The sequence below is a fragment of the Mustela putorius genome, unplaced genomic scaffold (genome assembly GCF_011764305.1).
Source record: "Mustela putorius furo isolate JIRA1106 unplaced genomic scaffold, ASM1176430v1.1 tig00000127_pilon_pilon_pilon, whole genome shotgun sequence".
In the NCBI taxonomy this organism is placed as follows: Eukaryota; Metazoa; Chordata; class Mammalia; order Carnivora; family Mustelidae; genus Mustela; species Mustela putorius.
The window spans coordinates 14,835,575-14,853,033 of record NW_025421288.1 but is presented as its reverse complement, the minus strand read 5'-3'; the positions used below and the strand labels follow the sequence as shown (position 1 = coordinate 14,853,033).

At 64.0% G+C, this 17,459-nt stretch overlaps 1 protein-coding gene across 3 annotated transcripts in view; it reads right to left on the bottom strand.

Annotated features, from left to right (window-relative positions):
* The window catches only part of CARS1 (cysteinyl-tRNA synthetase 1), a 39,923-nt gene extending 23,656 nt beyond the window's left edge, over positions 1–16,267 (bottom strand). Inside the window, exons 1-7 of one of the 3 annotated variants that reach the window (XM_045066421.1) lie at positions 16,167–16,263; positions 10,232–10,480; positions 6,409–6,500; positions 5,668–5,756; positions 5,116–5,212; positions 4,637–4,735; positions 3,618–3,767 (exon numbers count right to left, since the gene is read on the bottom strand). In XM_045066421.1, the coding sequence (XP_044922356.1) occupies positions 3,618–3,767; positions 4,637–4,735; positions 5,116–5,212; positions 5,668–5,756; positions 6,409–6,500; positions 10,232–10,480; positions 16,167–16,191 (801 nt within the window). In that variant the 5' untranslated portion in view covers positions 16,192–16,263. Of the gene's footprint in view, positions 1–3,617; positions 3,768–4,636; positions 4,736–5,115; positions 5,213–5,667; positions 5,757–6,408; positions 6,501–10,231; positions 10,481–16,166 lie in introns of all 3 variants that reach the window. The other 2 variants (XM_004759635.3, XM_004759637.3) reach the window with 2 other exon arrangements.
* Positions 16,268–17,459: the final 1,192 nt, after the last annotated feature.

Below are 17,459 nucleotides of genomic sequence, written 5' to 3'. Positions count from 1 at the left end.
CCGCAACAGCGGGCGGACGGGTTAGACTCACAGACAGATCTAACGTCTGTCATCCAAGCTTCCACCCCCGGAAAGTAGGAAAACAAGAACAAGTCAACTCCAAAATGACAGAAAAGAAACAATAAAAATTAAAGCCGAAAACAAGAAATCAACAGAGGAAAATCAACAAATCCAGAAATTGGTTCCTTGAGGAAATAAATGAAATTGTTACGCCTCTAGCCAGGCTACTACCTAAGATAGAGAGAGGCCACAGATTCTAACACCCAAAACGAAGGAGGGACATCACTACAGACCTCACGGAAATTAGAAGCATAACAAAGAAACACTATACAGAACTCTGTGCCCCCAAGTTTGATAACTGTTAATGGTCTGATTCTTTGAAAGACACAAAGTGCCAAAACTTATAATGGTACAAAGAATCTGAAGAAGCTTATGAGCCAGTGACGAGATTTAATTAATAATTTATGATTTTCCAAAACAGAAATCACCTGGCCCAGAGGGTTTCACTGGTGAATTTTACCAAACATGTAAGGGACAAATTATATGGATTTTCTATAGTTTCCCAGAGGAAGCAGAGGGACTAGTTCCTATGTCATTCTAGGAGGAAGGCATTACCCTAATACCGAAAACAAAGATACCCCAAGAACAGAAAACTACAGATCAATATTCCTCATTAACATAGATGCAAAAATCCTTAACAATATATTAGCAAATCACAGCCAGAAAAGTCCTAACTAAAAGAATTATATACCGTAGCCGAGTGGCGGCTATCACAGGTATGTAGGGCTGGTTCCACAGCACAGAACCAATCAATGTAAATCATTCCAGCGGCACAGTAAAGAAAGCAAAACGCCGTAATCACCCAGATGTGCGAAAAGCATACGGGCACAACCCACACCCGCTCAGGATAAAGTCTCAGTAAACCGGGAATAGCGCCGAACTTCCTCACCTTGATCAGGACAGCAACGGAAGTCACGCAGCTAACATCGTGCTTCGTGGTGAGACACGAGCTTTTCTGTTTAGGTCCAGGGCGAGGTGAGGACATGCCCTCTCGCCACCCCTCCTCCACCTCACCCTGGACGCGCCGGCTCACGTGGCCACAAGTGGAGGAAACGGAAGGCATACTCACGGGGAGCGGGACGTGAGACCGCACGCCAGCATGCGACACGGGGAATCCGCCACAAACACGTTACGTCATACGCCCCAAGACGAAATCCTCAGGTGTAAACCCAACGAACCGTGGGCAAGATCTACACGGGGATGACAGAAGTCTGATGGGAGAAGTCGGAGGACTAACTAGCAGAGCTACTTCCTGCTCACAAGCGGGAGACCCGACCCGACCTGTTGAAATGTCAGGTCTTGCCAACACGATCCACGGATCCGACGCCATCTGGGTCGACATCCCAGCGCGGCACTGCAGTGACATCACATGCGGATTCTCCGCTTCCATGGAGGCAAAAACCCCAAAGAGCCAACTCAGTACTGAAGGGGAACAAAGTCGGAGGCCTGACACCACCTGACTTCCAGACGTTCTCCGAAACCGTAGTGACTGGGATGGTGCGGTGTTGGCAGAAGCAGAGACACACAGATCCAGGAGCAGAAGAGAGGGCCCAGACCCAGCCCACCCCGACGGAGCTGCCCGATCCGTGACGGGGGAGCAGAGGCCGTTCAGCAGAGACAAATACAGGCTCCTTCGGTAGAAGGTGCAGAACGACCGGACGTCCATGCTCAGAACGAGTCCAGACCCGGTCTCTCACCGTCCGAAACGTGGCTCAGACTGGGTCACCGGCCTGAGAGAGGAAAACCAGACAACTAGAGGGTCACAGAGGAGCAAGGCTCCGTGAGTGCGGGTGGCAGTGACGTCTGTGCCACAACTCTGACGGCACCGGCACCGTCTGTGAGAGGACGGGGTGGCTGCTGGACGCCATCAAAACTAGAATGTCTGCGGCCGGTGGGGGAGCATGCCGTGTCTGCTGTGCATGGAGCCGCCCCCGGCTGCGTCGCCGTGACACCGCAGATGAGAGGACACGTCCACCCTCCTGGGAGGTTGCCAGACGCATGGCTGCTTCTGGGGATCCGAGAGTTACCCAGATTCCTGGGTCACATGCCCCATGGTCCGGCAGAGCCTTCCCAGGGTTACGGTCTCGAGACGCTTGCAAACTTGCACCCAGAAATGGACAGAAAATTGTCCCCAACTGTGAACAGAGCAGGCAGATGCAAACCGGCAGCATGATGGGACACCGCGTCCCGCTCATCGGGAAGCTGATGTGGGAAACAGGGTGACCCGGGCCGGCGGCCATGTGCACAAACCGCCGGCGTGCTGCCGTGGGGGGCAGCGCGGCACTTCCTCCGCATCCCGCAAACCCACCGGCCGCACCGCCCAGCAGCTCCCCTCGGAGTCTCTGCCCAGAAGGACCCGACGCAGGGATCTGAGCGAATCCGAGCACGTCCCTGCTCACAGCTGCGTCACTCGTGATGGCCCGAAGGCGGGAATGACACACATGTGTGTCAGACCCTGAACTGAATACCATATCCGCCAGTCCACCCTGGTCTGAGAAAGGACACTAGGACACCTGGCACAGCCAGGAGGACATCATACCAAGGGAAAGACACCAGCTGTGAGAGGAGACACCATAGCATGCTGCTTCTATGAAGGCCCTGGCGTCCCCAGATTCACAGAGACAGAGGAGACGGTGGGTGCCGGGGCTGGAGAAGGAACGGGGGTCGGTGTCTCAGGGGGACGGAGCGTGGACGGTGGGCGCCAGGGGCGGGGGAGGAGGGGGGTCAGAGTCTCACAGGGACAGTCTCTGTCTGAGAAGATGGAAAGTTCCGGAGATGGATAGTGGGACGGCCGCACAACAGTGTGAATGTGTTTAATGCCCCTGAACTCTGCCCCAAAAATGGTTAAGATGGTAAATTTGACAAGTGTACATTCTACCATACTTTCTAAAGGAGAAAGAATCAGTGGACCAATTAAGAAAAAAATTCGCCGTGACGCTGCTAGTCATACGGGCACGCGACTGCCGCTCGAGGAGAGGGAGAGCGAGCGGGGCGGCCCGTGGCAGGCAGGGGCCGCACGCAGGAGCACGCCAAGGGAAGGCCGCGTCCGCCACGCTCTTTCTCGCCAAGCGCAGAACGAGCGGCGCCGGCAGCCTGACGTAAGCGAAGAGGAAAGCGAGAGGGAAGCCTAAACCGGGTGGGCTCTGGGGGCATCTCTTCCCGGGCCTCCAGGCGGGCAGACGGCTGTGGCCGCGTCTTTTCTGGAGCTCGCGCGTCCCTGAGTGTTGAGAAGGGCCGGCAGGGGGCGCCGGCGTGCAGGAGAAGGGACCCGTGGCGGCCTGCACTGACCGCCTCTCCGGGGAAAGGCTGGCAGGGAGCCGGGGCCCGCTTGCACTCCTGCCCTCCGAGGGTCTGAGGGAGAACCTTTCCCAGGGGCAGGAGAGCCCAGCGCAACCTCAGCCTCCCTCTGCTCCCTGAGCAGGGGGACCCCAAGCAGCACCAGAGAGCCAGCGGGAAGACTCCGGAGTCCTGCCGCACACACTCCGGGACCCCCGGTGCCATGAGGACACTGTGTGGCGGCAGGCCGCCGGGGTGCAGCGGGCGCGGGGGGACCTCACCTCCGCACAGCCGTTGGCTGCCTCCGCCGGGAGGCCGCTCTGCACAGCCCTCTGCAGCGGCTCGGCCGCCAGCTCCACCGCTCGCTGGGTGCGCTCCAGCATCTGCCTTCGGTCGGGGTCCGTGGTCTCCCGTAACTTGGCTGAAAAGGGCTGCAAGCAGAGGACAGGGCAGGCCCACGGGATGTGGCTCAGCATAGCCCCACGTGCCCAGGGGCCCCTCACTGGAGGCGAGAGAGAAGCCTGCGTCCCTAAGGGTGTGGGCCCAGCTTCCCTGCCGGACGGTAAGACGGACGGGGCAGACAGACCCTGAAGGCCGGCTCCTCACGCCTGCCCTGGGGCTGGTGGTCTGATGTCACAGGCTGTGCTCGGGTCACAGGGGCGTCACCTGGGGACTCTGTGAACGTCACGAAAGCACCCATGACCTAGCGGGCCGGCCCCTGGTCGGCCGAAGACAACTAAGCTCTGATTTCACTCCCAACATTTCTTGTGGATGTAAAACGTGGCGGCACACCAGGAACGACCGCCACGGCTCCTCGAACAGTCACTGTTGCTGGGAGCAGGAACCACGTGCTCTGACCTCACTCCGTTACCACGGTAACTCGAAATGCTGTCCTTCAAAGCGAACCCACCGGGAGGACGCGTCTCTTTGATTTCTGGGAACTTCTAGCACCCCCGGTCTCAGCGGCTCGGCCCAGCGCCTGGGTCGCCCCAGGCAGTACCACGTGGCCGAGCCCTGGAAGAGCCCGTGGGCACATCTGTAGCATCGCACAAGCGCGTCCATCAGTGCCCCCGTGACGCCCTCGGACACTCTCCCAGAAGTGGGGGGCCCAGGCACCGACGGCATGCCCCCGTCCGAGCGCCTTTCCGGAGCTGCTTCCTAGCAGCCAGGCGACCACCTCGGTCAGAACCCGGGGCCCTGACGGAGCTGGTTTTAGTTGCGTCCACTTTGGGAGGCCCAGCAGGGATGGCCACCGCCTTAGGGACAGCAGGAGTCGGGGAGGAGACAGCGAGGGGCCCACCTTCAGGGCGGCGTGAACGTCCTGCAGGACCTGGGCTGCCTGCGGCTGCTTCTCCCGATACCGCTCAAACAGGTAGTTCTGCCGGGCCCTCTTGATGATCTAGAAGGAGAGGGACCCTGGGGTCATGCCCTGTGCAGCAGGTAGGCTCCAAGCCCCGTGCCACCGCTATTCCTGCGACCATGCTGGTCTCGAGGAAACGGGCCGCCCCCTCCCGGCCTCCCCACGCTGTGCTGCGCAGAAGAGCACACGCGACCCCAGGTCCTGCTACCACGAAGCCCCACGGGCTGCCGCTTTATCAAGTGGGCCTGGACACGCGGGGTTCTCTCGGCCTCCGCACAACGTTATCGGTATAAACTGTGATGCCGCAACGCGGAGATGGCTCACGCCCCGTGCATCCGGCTGAGGCCCCCGCATTTCATCCACAAACGCCGCTTCCTCCCCCGGCCCCGCGTGGGCAGACGCGCCGGTCAGAGCCGCACCTTGTCGTCCACGTCTGTGATGTTCATGCAGTAGAAGACGTCATACCCGAAGTAGTCGCGCAGCACCCTCCGCAGGATGTCGAAGGAGATGTAGGACCTGGAGTGTGCGGACACACCTGTCCCACGGCCCGCCGCGGCCCACCGCCCGCCACACTCCCCAGCCCGCTGCGCCGTGGCCACGAGGGCCAGGGGAAGGCCTCCACGGTCCTGCCACCAGTGAGCTGCTGCCCCGTGCAGGGGCTGGGAGCGCCATGGGGCCCGGCCTGCTCCACACCTGGGTTTCCGCCACAGCTGCCTGGTGGGGAACCATGGCCTACGGTCAAAACATCGGCGTGCAGCCCAGGACGCTGGTCATGGCGCGACAGGGCAGTGAGCTCGTGGCCCGTGCGTACTCTCCAACTTTCCCATCGTCTACATGGATTACTTAACTGAATGGGGGTGTTTGCCTCAAGAACAGGAGATCTCAGAAGGGCCGAGATGCTCTGTGGGACCCACGCCTCCAGACCCCCGGGGACCCCCGGCCCGTGCTGGGTGCCCGGCAACAGCTCCTACCTGGCGTGCCCCATGTGAGACGCGTCGTAGACGGTGGGCCCACAGCAGTACCACGTCACCCTCTTCCCGTGCTGAGGCACGAACACGTCCTGTGTTCAAAATGGAGAGCGCCGGCCATCAGCCGCGGAGGAGACGCCATGCGGGTGCACCCGGCCGGCGATGGAGGGCATGGCTGCTCTACAGAAACTCAACGAGAACAGTCCCGTTCCACGGACAGGAGTCACAGACGCTCGATGAGGTCGGCTGGTATCGCCGAGACCCCTGCGTCCCCATCAGCCACCGTGCTCACGGCTGAGATCCCAACCAGCCGCGCTGCTGCCACGGCCACGCGGAGCAGAACACACCAAGCAAACCCCATTCAACCGGGATCCGATCCTGCCGCCTCTCAAAACCCGGTCTCCTCCCAACCTCGCCAACCAGCACCCCCCGCGCCCCCCCTGCTGTGTTCAGCCTGCCCGGAGACAACTGCCGCCACCACAGGGCCTCCCCGAAAGCCAGCGGGCACATGGCCTGGCTCCGAGTGACGTGTGGCCGGGGCGCTCCAGGCCCGCAAGCCCCACAGACAGGCGGTCCCGTCAAGGCGTGCTGTCCCCAGGCGTGCCCGCTGTGGGAGCCGGCTCTGCCCCACCCAGGGCCCCATGTGGAAAGGGGAGCGAGTGCTGAGCCATCTCCACTCCCACCTGGACCGCTGGCCGCGGAGCTCGTCCACAGCCGCCCCTGCGCCCCACCACGCCCCCTTACCTTCCTCCGGGTGAGGCTGTTGTACAGGCGAAGCTTGCACGGAGGGGACCCAGCTGGAGGGCACCACTGAGGCTGCCCCCGCCGGCCTCTACCTGCCAAGGTGGAGAGAACACCAGTCACACTGCACCCGGGCACAGGGTTGTCCTCAGCATGTCGTGACACGGGGCTGGCCGGGGCTCCGTCAGCATCGCCCGTGCCCGACGCATCGGTGTCTCTAGTTTGTTCCACTCACAGTCTGTGCAGCAGCAACCGCAACACGGCCCAGGGTACCTGGGAGAAGGGGTCACACCCCTTCCTCCCCGGCTCCCCAAACCCAGGCCCTCCCTCTGCCAACGGACACCATAGTGGACACAGCTCGTGGCCACGAGAGGGCATGGGCCCTGCAGTGCCAGACACAAGCGCAGCGTACAAGTGGGGGTGCTGGGTAGGGACACGGGCCACTGTCCGGAGCAGCACAGGGCTGGCCCGGCCACAACTAGCTCACAGCCCCAGACACGCGGTAAGAACAGGCTCCAAGCCAGCCCAGCTCCATCGGACGGCGGTAAGCAGCGGCCAGCCCCGCACAGGTCTGCTCCCGCCCCCCATAGCGTGCTGTCACTCCCTGACTCCACTGGAACGAGACGCTTGTGGCTTCCAGCTCCACACGGGGGCTCAGCCAACTTGGAAACTGTGGGGTGGCTCTGCCCTCGTGGTCTTCCAGGAGAGACCCCGCCCCCTCGCTGGCACTGCCTCGGGGCTACCCCTGCTGCTCTCGGTGTCCCAGGCCCACGCTGCGTGGCGTGGTTGCGGCCCGCGCCCCGAGAGCCCAAGGAGGTGCACCCTGTGTCTGGAGCCCAGCTGCCCCCCAGCACTCGCTCACACTGCGCAGCATGGGCACACGGAGGCCGCCACAGTCCCCGTCCCGCCTCCCCAAGCAGGGAGGGGTCAGCAACACTGAGCCACCCTCTTCCTCTCCAGTCCCCGCCCCTGCCAAGGCCCCCCACGAAGGCTCTCTCTTGTGGCTGCTGGCCTGCCACCGGGGACCCCACAGAGCCCCGCTCGCTGCTTCTGCTGGGAGTCACGGGGAAGGCCGACCCGGGCTTGGCCATGTGCCCCAAGAGTTGCACCAGCCACGCAGACGCTGACTGCAGTGACCCACAGCAGAGAGCGCAGGAGGAAGGCCATGGCCACGTGGGTGTGAACGCGAGCATGTGCACAAGAGCAAGTGCATGTGCGCGGGTGAGCGCATGCACGGGGACGGGGAGCAGGCAGACGAGGAGAGAGCCCCGCACCCAACAGGAGCTGGGTCCTGCGGTGACCGCCGGCAAACCGGGGTGGCAGGGCTGGGCGGCACCGTCGGTGATCAGCGGTGCGCACTCCCGAGCTCGGGTGGTGTCTCGCGCGCCCCCTGCACCGCCGCAGATGCCCTGGGAGGAAGCTCCGCGGCTGGCACTCGGGGACGATCACCGGCCCTCTGCCTCCCCTCCTGCTCAGACCCCGTGCCCCTGAACAGAGCCAGCGCCGCCCCCTTGGCTGGGCAGGGCCGCCGGCCAGAGGACAGGAGCTTGGGGACCGGCAGCGCCCGGCCCGCCAGGCGGGAAGGCTGACCCGAGACGCCACGGGAACGTGGCAGGACAAAGCCCGGGCCACGACTGGGCTTGAGGGCGTGGGGCACACAAGGACCCCCGACTCAGTGAGGAAACTGTCCTCGAGCGGTCCCTTGTGCCATCCCTGCTAGGAGTCTGAGCCCGGCTCACTCGGGACAGCGGCCTCCTGCGACACTCCACCCCCGTCCGGGCTCCTGCTAGTCTCTCCATGACCCCCGCACCTCCGCCGTGGCAGCCGTCACCCGCGCACAGATTCTGTTGCGGTTTCTGCTCCAACCACTGAGCACAGACCACACACCCGTTTATCCAACACACACCCAGCCCCCTCCAGGCCCTGTCCTGGGCACATGGTGGACACAAACCCCTGACTCGACAGAACTGCACACGCCGCCGAGGGGCACTATGCCCATCTCACCACCCAGGGAGGAGAAACGCTCCCCTGGGACATGGGGTGGGGGCCATGGGGCAGAGGGTGGAGCCGCACCGCGGGGCTCCTCCAGCCACAGGCCCTGAGCTTCCCGCCGTGGGGCCGGGAGCCGGGGCAGATGGGAGAGACCCCGCGGGCGGCAGCAGCAGCATTCCAGACAGAGACACAGCGGGCCAGGCCCTGGCGGGGCATGGCGGGAGGCTGAGGGGACGGGGAGGAGGTCGGAGGGCCACCCACATCCCACTTTTTGTACCTGCAGGTGCCTTGGGCTTTGAGGCCCACAGCCCCAGGGAGGGACACAGAGGGACAGACCAGGCACCAGCCACCAGAGCAGGGACAAGCTGTCACAGGCCCTGGTGATGGGCTTGGAGGGAGTGGGGACAGGGTGCCAGCAAGTGGGGGACTGCGAGAGGCGGCGCTCGTCCCCAGGACAGGACATCAGAGCCCTGAGGCAGAGCAGTGCTCAATTCTGGCAGCAAAGGGGGGCGGCAGGTGCTCAGCCCCTGTCCTCCCGGGGATGCGAGAGATGGTCCTGGGGCCAGCCTGGTCAGCCCGGGCACACGAGTGGAGTTGGAGGCAGACAGAGTCAGGAAACGCTGTGGGGTGTCTCTCCCCCGCCTCCAAGCCAGCTGGGACGTGTGGACACGCAGTGTGGCCCTCCACCTCGAATGCCTGCCTCTGCACGGCTGAAGGGTTTCTGCTCGTTCTCCCGACAAAGTCCTGGACGGACCACGAGCCGGGCTGCTGCCAAGACTGGGAGCCCCGGAAGCCCCGACCTCTGCCCCTGCATGCTGTGTCTCGGGAGCTGGGACCCACGGGGATGTGGCACCCGACACCATGGATATCACTGGGGTCACCGGACTAGATGCCCACGGAGAAGACCATGTACACAGAGAGCTCCCACCCTGTGCTGGGGAAGGATTATCCAGAAAACCAAACCACACCCCACGTGGGAGAAACAATGTCCCGGCCTTGGCCTGCTAGGGCAGAGGGCCCAGCCCAGCGCAGCGGTGCAGGTGCTGGGCAATACGGAAGGAGCCTGGAAAAGCCCCCAGGAGGCTGCCCCGCTCGGCAAGGACCGGCAGAAACAGCACATGGCCCACGCCTCCCACGCAGCCACCTGAGTGCCCAAGCGGAGCTGCTCGAGGGCATCAGGTGACTACGGGACGCAGCACCGGGGTTCATCGCAGGAGAGAAACCCTCCGGGGCCTCAGACCTTCCAGAAGGACTCCTAAAATAATCGGGGTCACGGCGATGCCAACAGGCCAGCACCCCAGACCAGAGCTCGAGCTCAAAGCCGAGAAATGACCTTGTTTGGATTTTCAGGGACTTCAACGTCCGCTAACAGTGCTTTAGGCCTTAACCGTCGGATGCCTGGCGGGAACACACCCTGGAGCACGGAGAGAATGAAGGAGAAGCAGCGGGTCCAATCGCAGCCAGGCCAGCAGTCAGCGGAGAATGCCAGGCCGCAGCCTGTGCCCAGGCCCCCGCCAGACCCCCTCCCCGCCAGGGGCGGCATGCTCTTGCTGTGGCTCCTGCTGTGGCTCTCCCTGGGCTCTGCTACAGCGGCCACGGGCAGTTCGGATCCACGAGGGCTGACACCTTGGCAGAGTCCGTCCTAACCCGCACTCGGGGTGCGCTGGTTGGCGGCCGGGGCACCTGCATGCGTGTGGTCACAGGAGCAGCCCCGCGGGCTCCACCGGACTGCCACCGCCCCCAGCCAGCGCCGCACTCCTCTGGGGCCCTGACCTTGGAGGTGGCCGCCGACGGGAGGCGCGCTACCAGCTGCAGAACTCCCTCTGCTACTCACTTGCTTGGCGCCCACAGGGCTCGCCTCTGCCGCAGGGGCCACCCAGGACGGCTTCTATGTGCCTGAACCAGCGGGCCACGTGGAAGAGACGCGGGTCAGCGGGGGGGGCCGAGAGCTGCCTGAACAGGTCCACGTCTGCCTGGGACCATGAGTACCCCTGGACATAGCTACGCGTGCTGAGGTGCTCGTTCAGGGCCCGCACCCTGGCTGCCTCGTCACTAATGCTCAGGATGGACCTGTAGGCAGGAGCTGGAAAGACAGAGGCACACAGCGTGAGTCAGGGCCCGGGGGCCTCGGGACGAGCGCGGACACGCACAGGGCTTCCCCGGGGAAGGAACCCTGGAAGCAGAATGATGGCCGTGGGGGCTGGGGAGGGGCCCTGGGGAGTGCTGAGTGGGGTTTCGAGCCGCGGGGATGGGACAGCTGGGGAACGGGGCTGCGGCAGTGGCTGCACGGCACGGGAGGCGTGAGGGCCACCACACGGTGCACTCTCCGTAGCACTGCGACAGTGAACGTGACCTTACGTGCATCCCACCTCAACTGAGGGACAACCAGGTTTCCCATCGGCTGAGTCCAAAGCTGCTTTGAACCCCAAAGGCCCTGCCAGCCAGAGCCCTGCTGCCCAGGGGGGCACGCCGACAGGGGACACCCCTCTCGTTCGCTCTAGACCTGCAAGAACAAGGCACCTTCCATGTCCACCGTTGGGATCGTCAGAGGAAGCAGACAGACCTTGAGGCGCCCCCCCATGCCCCCCACCCCCAGCAGGTGGCTCTGAGGACCCAGCCCGAGGGCTCCTGGGGAGCGGCTCCCACGCCACGGGCCCCACATCCCTGTGGCTCAGATTCTGCCCGAGACCAGGAGGAACGTTCCAGTGGGTCTGTGCCTCCCTCTCTCCTATAGAGGGGCCTGCCCTTGTAAGCCCACCTCACAGCTCCAGCGGGGCATCGGGCTGGAGGCGAAATCCGGGGAGAAGGGAGGCCATGCCTGGCCGAGAGCTCCAGGAAAGCCTAACCCTACGTAAGCATCCGGCTTCCGGAGCACTTTCTGCTCAGCGCCTTCCTCCCAGGGAACTTGTACTTCACCGGGCAACACGCCTCTGACAGCTCAGCGGCCTGCCAGGGCGCTGCCGGCACGCTCTCGTGATGCAGAAAACGGCATCCGGTGAGCTCGACGAGAGGACCGGGCAGAGCCGGGGCTGGGGGCCAGCCTCCTGCAGCCCGTCGTCCTCCCCACGCTCGCCCTCCGCATCCCTGCCTCCGGCTCCTGCCCGTGCCGCCAGCCCCGGGAGGGAGGGCGTCGGAGCGAGGACAGCACCGCCCCGGTCCAGCCCGCCCCCCACCCCCAGAACAAGCAGACAGGGACCCCCCACCCCCAGAGCAAGCAGACAGGGCACACTCCTCTCGTCTGGAACAAGATCCGCTGACCAGAGCAGACCCCCAGGGCCACGCAGACCCCCAGGGCCAGGCTGCACGTCGAATGGCCGTCCCCGAGGAGCAGGATCAGGGCTGACTGGTAGTTCCCTCTTTTCTCCCCACGTGTCCTCCGAAGAGCATGCACCATTTTAAAAATGAGAATAAGAGGTCAAATGTCCTACCTACCATGCTGGCTTTGGAGCCCCGGTGAGGGACTCAGGGGACACCTGTGCTGCAGGGCAGTGGCTGGGTGAGGCACCATGCCAGGGCAGTGCCGGGGGACTCGGCGCTGGAGGGCTCGTGCTGGGGCTCAGTGCTGGGGTCGGCGCTGCGGGGTTTCAGCACTGGGGGGCTCGGCGCTGGGGCCGGGGGCTGGAGCTCCTCCCCGCCTCCATAAAACAGGCTCAGAACCACACACGCCTCGTAAAAGCTGCTGCGTCCCAGTAAAATTACCCTTGCAAACCTTTAAAATACCGCCTGGTGCACAGCCAGCCCCATCAGTCTGCCACTGACGACTACACTTGTCCCTCTGTCATTATCAGAACGGCCCTGAGCGAGTTCACCCGGAGACTACACGCACACTAAAAATGCAGCGTCGGCCACAGCCGTCCCAAGGAGAGGGCCGTCTCGGGGCGTGCAGGCGCGGGGCCCTGGGAAGGCGGCCAGAGGACAGGCTCCCAGGCGGCGCAGAGCAGACAGTCGCCGCACTAACTGTGGAGGCTGCACTCGAGCGCGTCTTGAGGAAACTGATAGGAACCAGGTCGGCTCTGACGTGGTTACGGGTTTCGGCCAGACCGAGGTCTGGCGAGCCCCGAAGCGAGACCAGATGGGCCGGTGGGCGAGCAGGATCCCCAGGGGCGGTGGTGGAGGCCCTCGCTGTGCGCCCTGCGTCGGGGTCGGGGGGATGTCGGCCTGCCTGGGCCACCCGCGCACCCACACAGCAAGGGGGCGGCCCGTCTGACCCCGGGAACGCCGTTCTGTGCATGGCCAGCTCAGACCCATCTGTCACCCAGTTTCTCCAAGTTAACCGCTGAAGCCGTCATAAAACACCTCCCGAGCTCACACAGACCGAACACCAGGCGAACTCCCCCACCGGTGGCAACCCCAACCACGCGGCACGAACCGCAGTCGGGACGCGGCTCCGAGCATCCCCTCCCTCTCCTTCGTCCCCTGTCGCCAGCCTTTCAACCTGCCTCTTCTTCCTCCTCTGCTCCAGGCCCAGTGCTCGGGCCAGGCCCACTGAAGCCCTTCAGAATCAGCATCAGGGAAGTGAGGGGGGCCCACAGTGGGTTCCCACAGCAGCTCCTCGGGGGCCCCGGTGCTGGCCCACGGCCTGCAGACCTCCGTGTGCCAGCAGCTCCCTTGCTCAAGGCCAGACCCTTCGCAGCAGTAGGCCTGCCTTCCGCAGGAGCCCCAGGCCAGGGCTGTCTGTGCCTCCCCGGCGTAAGGACACTCCGGGCTGCATCCTGCAGTCGCTCTGCACACCCAGCCCTACAAACCACAAACACTCCTCTGGCTCCCAGGCCCCCGTCCTCCATCTCTGGGCTTGGGGCCTGGCCAGCAGACCACTGGCCCCTGCTGCTGCTTGCAGGCCTGGCCCAGTGCAGCCGCCCCCGTGGTCGGATCTCTGGCACTCGGCACTGCCTAGCACAGCAGGTGCTCCACAAGTCCCTAGCGAGCAAATGGGCAACACCCGAGTACATCCTGTGAGCCTCTCGGGGACGCTCTCCTCCTGGACGGGAAGCCATAATGCTCTCACCTGGCGGTTTCACCTTCCCGTGCCTTTCGGAGCTTTCATCAGAATCACGGGCCTCTGCCCAGGTAGCTGCCACCGCGACACCGAGACGGCTTCATCTCTACCCCGAGGGCTCCCTCTCTTACTACTCTTAAATAAAGGTAAACACTCGGAGACATGGAAACACGAGTTCACAGCAGAGCAAATATTTGTCATCTCCGCATACGCACACTCCATCTCCCTTCGGGAGACACAGCAAAGCACATGGGCTTGGTCTCGTGCGCCCTGGCACACACTCCGGCCCGGGGGCTCTCGTTGTGACTCTGATGGAATCAGTCCGATTCTCATCCAAGCCGGCACAGGACGGCGGCTGAGGTCTCCGCCGAGGTCAAACCGCCAGGGCCGGAAGCCTGCCTTGGCTGCATGGCCCCGGACAGATCAGGCAACTTCTCAGAACGTCAGGACCGTCGCCTGGACAGCCAGGTAAGGGCAGTACCGGCCACAGGGGCTGCTCTCAGGACGAAAGGACACAACAGTTGTGCTTAGACCAGTGCCCAGAGGAGACGCCGCTGACAGAAATGCGACCGGCGCCTGGTCCGGCGGTCGGACCACATTTACAAAGGCCCTTCGGATCACACGGCGTGAAGAATGAGACAGCAAATTTGACAGAGTCCCCCCCAGACTGCCGGCAGCCTGCAGGGCAAGGCCTCTGAGAGGAGCTCCGTCCACCCAGGCGCCCTCAGAGAGGAGCCCTGTCTTTCCAGTGTGCCTGGACTGGGGCGGCCCCTCCGAGGAGCCAAGGAGAAGCTGCAAACCCGGTGTCGCCACAGGGAACCAAACATGTTCTGAGTCCACCTGAGGTCGAGCTGAAACGGGAAGACGAAACGGGGACCTGGGGAAGGTGCCTGGGGGGCTCGGTCGGTTGGGCTGAGCCGTCTGCTCTGGCTCAGGTCATGATCCTGAAGTTCTGGGATCGAGCCCATGTCTGGCTCCTGGCTGAGCAAGGAGTCTGCTTTTCTGCCCCTCCCCTGGCTCGTGCACTCTCTCTCTCCTGCTCACTCTCTCTCAAACAGATAAATAAAATCTTAAAAAGAAAAAAAAAAAATAACCGGGACACCTGGTGGCTCAGTGGGTTAAAGCCTCTGCCTTCAGCTCAGGTCATGATCCCGGGGTCCTGGGATCGAGCCCCGCATCGGGCTCTCTGCTCAGCGGGGAGCCTGCTTCCTCCTCTCTCTCTGCCTGCCTCTCTGCCTGCTTGTGATCTGTCTCTGCCAAAGAAATAAATAAAAAATCTTAAAAATTTAAAAAAAAAAAATACCAACATGTCATTTATGTTCACAAATGAAGCAAAACCACACTTTCATTAAAACACGAAAAAGAACAGAGAAACAAGCTCCAGGTTTCAACCCAGACACAGAGCCCGGCCTGTGCCAGGTGCTGCTGCTCTAAACCCTTTCCGAGGGATGCCCCTCAAGGGTCCACGTCATCTGAGGTGGGCCGCTGGCCCCTGTGTGCTTTCGAGAAAGGGGCTGAGCCCGGAGCCCAGGCCAGCCACAGCGGCTCCGGAGTCAGGGCTGTGAACAGGCGGCTCTTCCCCTGACGTCTGGGGGCTGCCAGGCTCTAGGGTAGGTGGGGACGGCGCTGGAATCCTGGCACACCCGTCGGGTGAGGTCCAGCGAGCCCGTCATGCGGGTGCCTCCCACGCCACGGGGTTACCCAGGTGGTCAGAGCTCCCCACTTGGCAGCCCAAAGCACTCAGGAACAAAAGGGACACTCGTGTGTTACACTCGCGTGTTACTGTCACCCGCCAAGAGCAGAAAAACTCTAGCGCAATGTGTCCGGCGGAAGGTCTGCTTCATACCTAGGGATCCCGGTGACCATCTCTGGAGTGGCCAGCAGCCCCCGCCCTGCTTGATGGACGGTGGGAAAAGACCCAGCGCCAGCCCGGCCCGCCGACCGCCGGACCGGGCGCTGGTGACACCAGAGCCCCTGGTGGGCAGAGCTGCTCCCGGAACCCGCAGGCGGCAGGCAGGGAAGCCGGGTAATAACGCTCTGACCGCGCAGAGGCCATGGCCGGTGTCTGTGGAGCCCCAGATGGAAGCCTTGTAAAACCCGAGGCCTTTCATGTGTGTGTGCAAACCCCGGCGTCTTCCGCCCACCCCGGCTCGCTGCCAGCCGGACTGACAACCCTGGCCCTGCGGGTCCCCGGAGCGCAGCTGGGGCAGGAGGGGGCGCGGCCCGCCCAGGCAGCAGCTAAGGGAAACGGGTGGGGCGGGCCGCCAGGGGACCCCGGCACGGCCCCAGGAAGATGGGGAGGGGGTGGCCTCGGCACAGCCCGGGGCCAAGCGGGGTCCCGGCGAAGCGCGGACAGCGCAGGCCCAGGCCGGGGGTCGCGGGGTGGCCCAGCGCCCGCCAGGCCGCCCCGGAGACCCGCCGGCCCACAAGCCCGGGGTGGTCCCCTGCCTGCCCCGGGGCCCCAGACCTGGGGTCACTGCAGGCTGAGCCCGGGGACCCGCCACCCCCAGGCCCGGGGTCACTGCAGGCTGAGCCCGGGGACCCGCCGGCCCCAGGCCCGGGGTCACTGCAGGCTGAGCCCGGGGACCCGCCACCCCCAGGCCCGGGGTCACTGCAGGCTGAGCCCGGGGACCCGCCGGCCCCCCGGCCCTCGGTCACTGCCCGCCCGGCCGAGACGCGCCGACCCCTGGGCCGGGGGTCATCCTTCGCCCGCCCCGGGCACGCGCCGAATCCCCGGGCACGCTGTCCCGCCTGCCCCGCCGCGCGCACTCACCCTGCTCCCCCGCGGAACCCGACATCGTGGAAATCCCCCAACAGCAGCCGCCGCAGCAGCTTCCCAGAATCTGATGCAACCACCGCCCCGGAAGTCCCGCCCCGCGCCCGGCCCGACTTCCGGGGCCCGCCCGGTCGCCAGGCAACCACCGGGGCTGTAGACGCCGCCGCCTCGAGGAATGCTGGGAGTTGTAGTCGTCGCTGCCGCGCGGCCTCCTGGAGCATCCCTGGGGCACCCATTCCCGGTCCTGACCGGAGACGCCGGACCGGCGCGGGCGCGGGCGTGGGTGCGGGCGTGGGTGCGGGCGTGGGGGGGGATGTTGCTCTTCTGCCTCGCTAGACAGGCATTAAAAACACCGCTCACGGGGCGCCTGCGTGGCTCAGCGGGCGAAAGCCTCTGCTTTCCGCCTGGGTCAGGATCTCAGGGTCCTGGGATCGAGCCCCGCATCGGGCTCTCTGCTCCGCGGGGAGCCTGCTTCCCTCTCTCTCGGCTGCCGTTCTGCCTACTTTCGATCTCTCTGTCAAATACATAAAATATTTACAAAAAAAGCAAACACGGCTCATGCATGCCTGTTTAAGTTAGCATTGCACCAAGGGGCATGGGGACAGGCCCCCGCTGCCCCAGCCCGCCCGTCAGACGGGGCCGCCCAGAGACAGGAATGGGCTGGCCTGGAGAAGGCCCAGTTGGGAGTAAGCTTAGAGACGGGCCGGGGGATGCCTGGCATGCACTCCAGGGAGCCAGCGTCCCAGCAGACGGGCCCCAGCAGAAAGCAAGCCCCTGAGAGCTCCATGTGGGTGCAGGCCACGCTGGAGCAGGCCTGGTGTCATGGAGCCCGAGGGGGAGTCAGGGCTGGACTTTTTAGAAGCATCTTGTAAGCAGAGTCAAGAGGGGTTCCGACAGGATGGCGTGGGGCTGGATTTGTGCTTTAGAATGACCCCAGTGCCGGCTGGCGGCAGAATGGACTGAGGAGACCCAGAGGAAAGCAGGATCGAAGACTTTCAATCCAGAGGAGCATAAATGGCCCCCTTAGTGGGGCGAGCCCAGAGTCCAGGGAGCGCCCCAGGAAGCAGCAAACCCAGGGATGTGGCTGGGGCGCAGGGGGACAAGAGAGTGGGTGGTGACCCACCTCTGAGATGGCTGAGCGGGTGTGGCACCGACTTTCACAGGGAGGAGTTGAGGAGGCTAGGAGCGGGAAGGAAAGACAGACACATCTGCGTGGGACCCCAGGGACCGGTGACGTTCGGGGTGAGGGGCAGGGTGGAGCTCACATTCTGAAGCCATGGGAGGACAGCA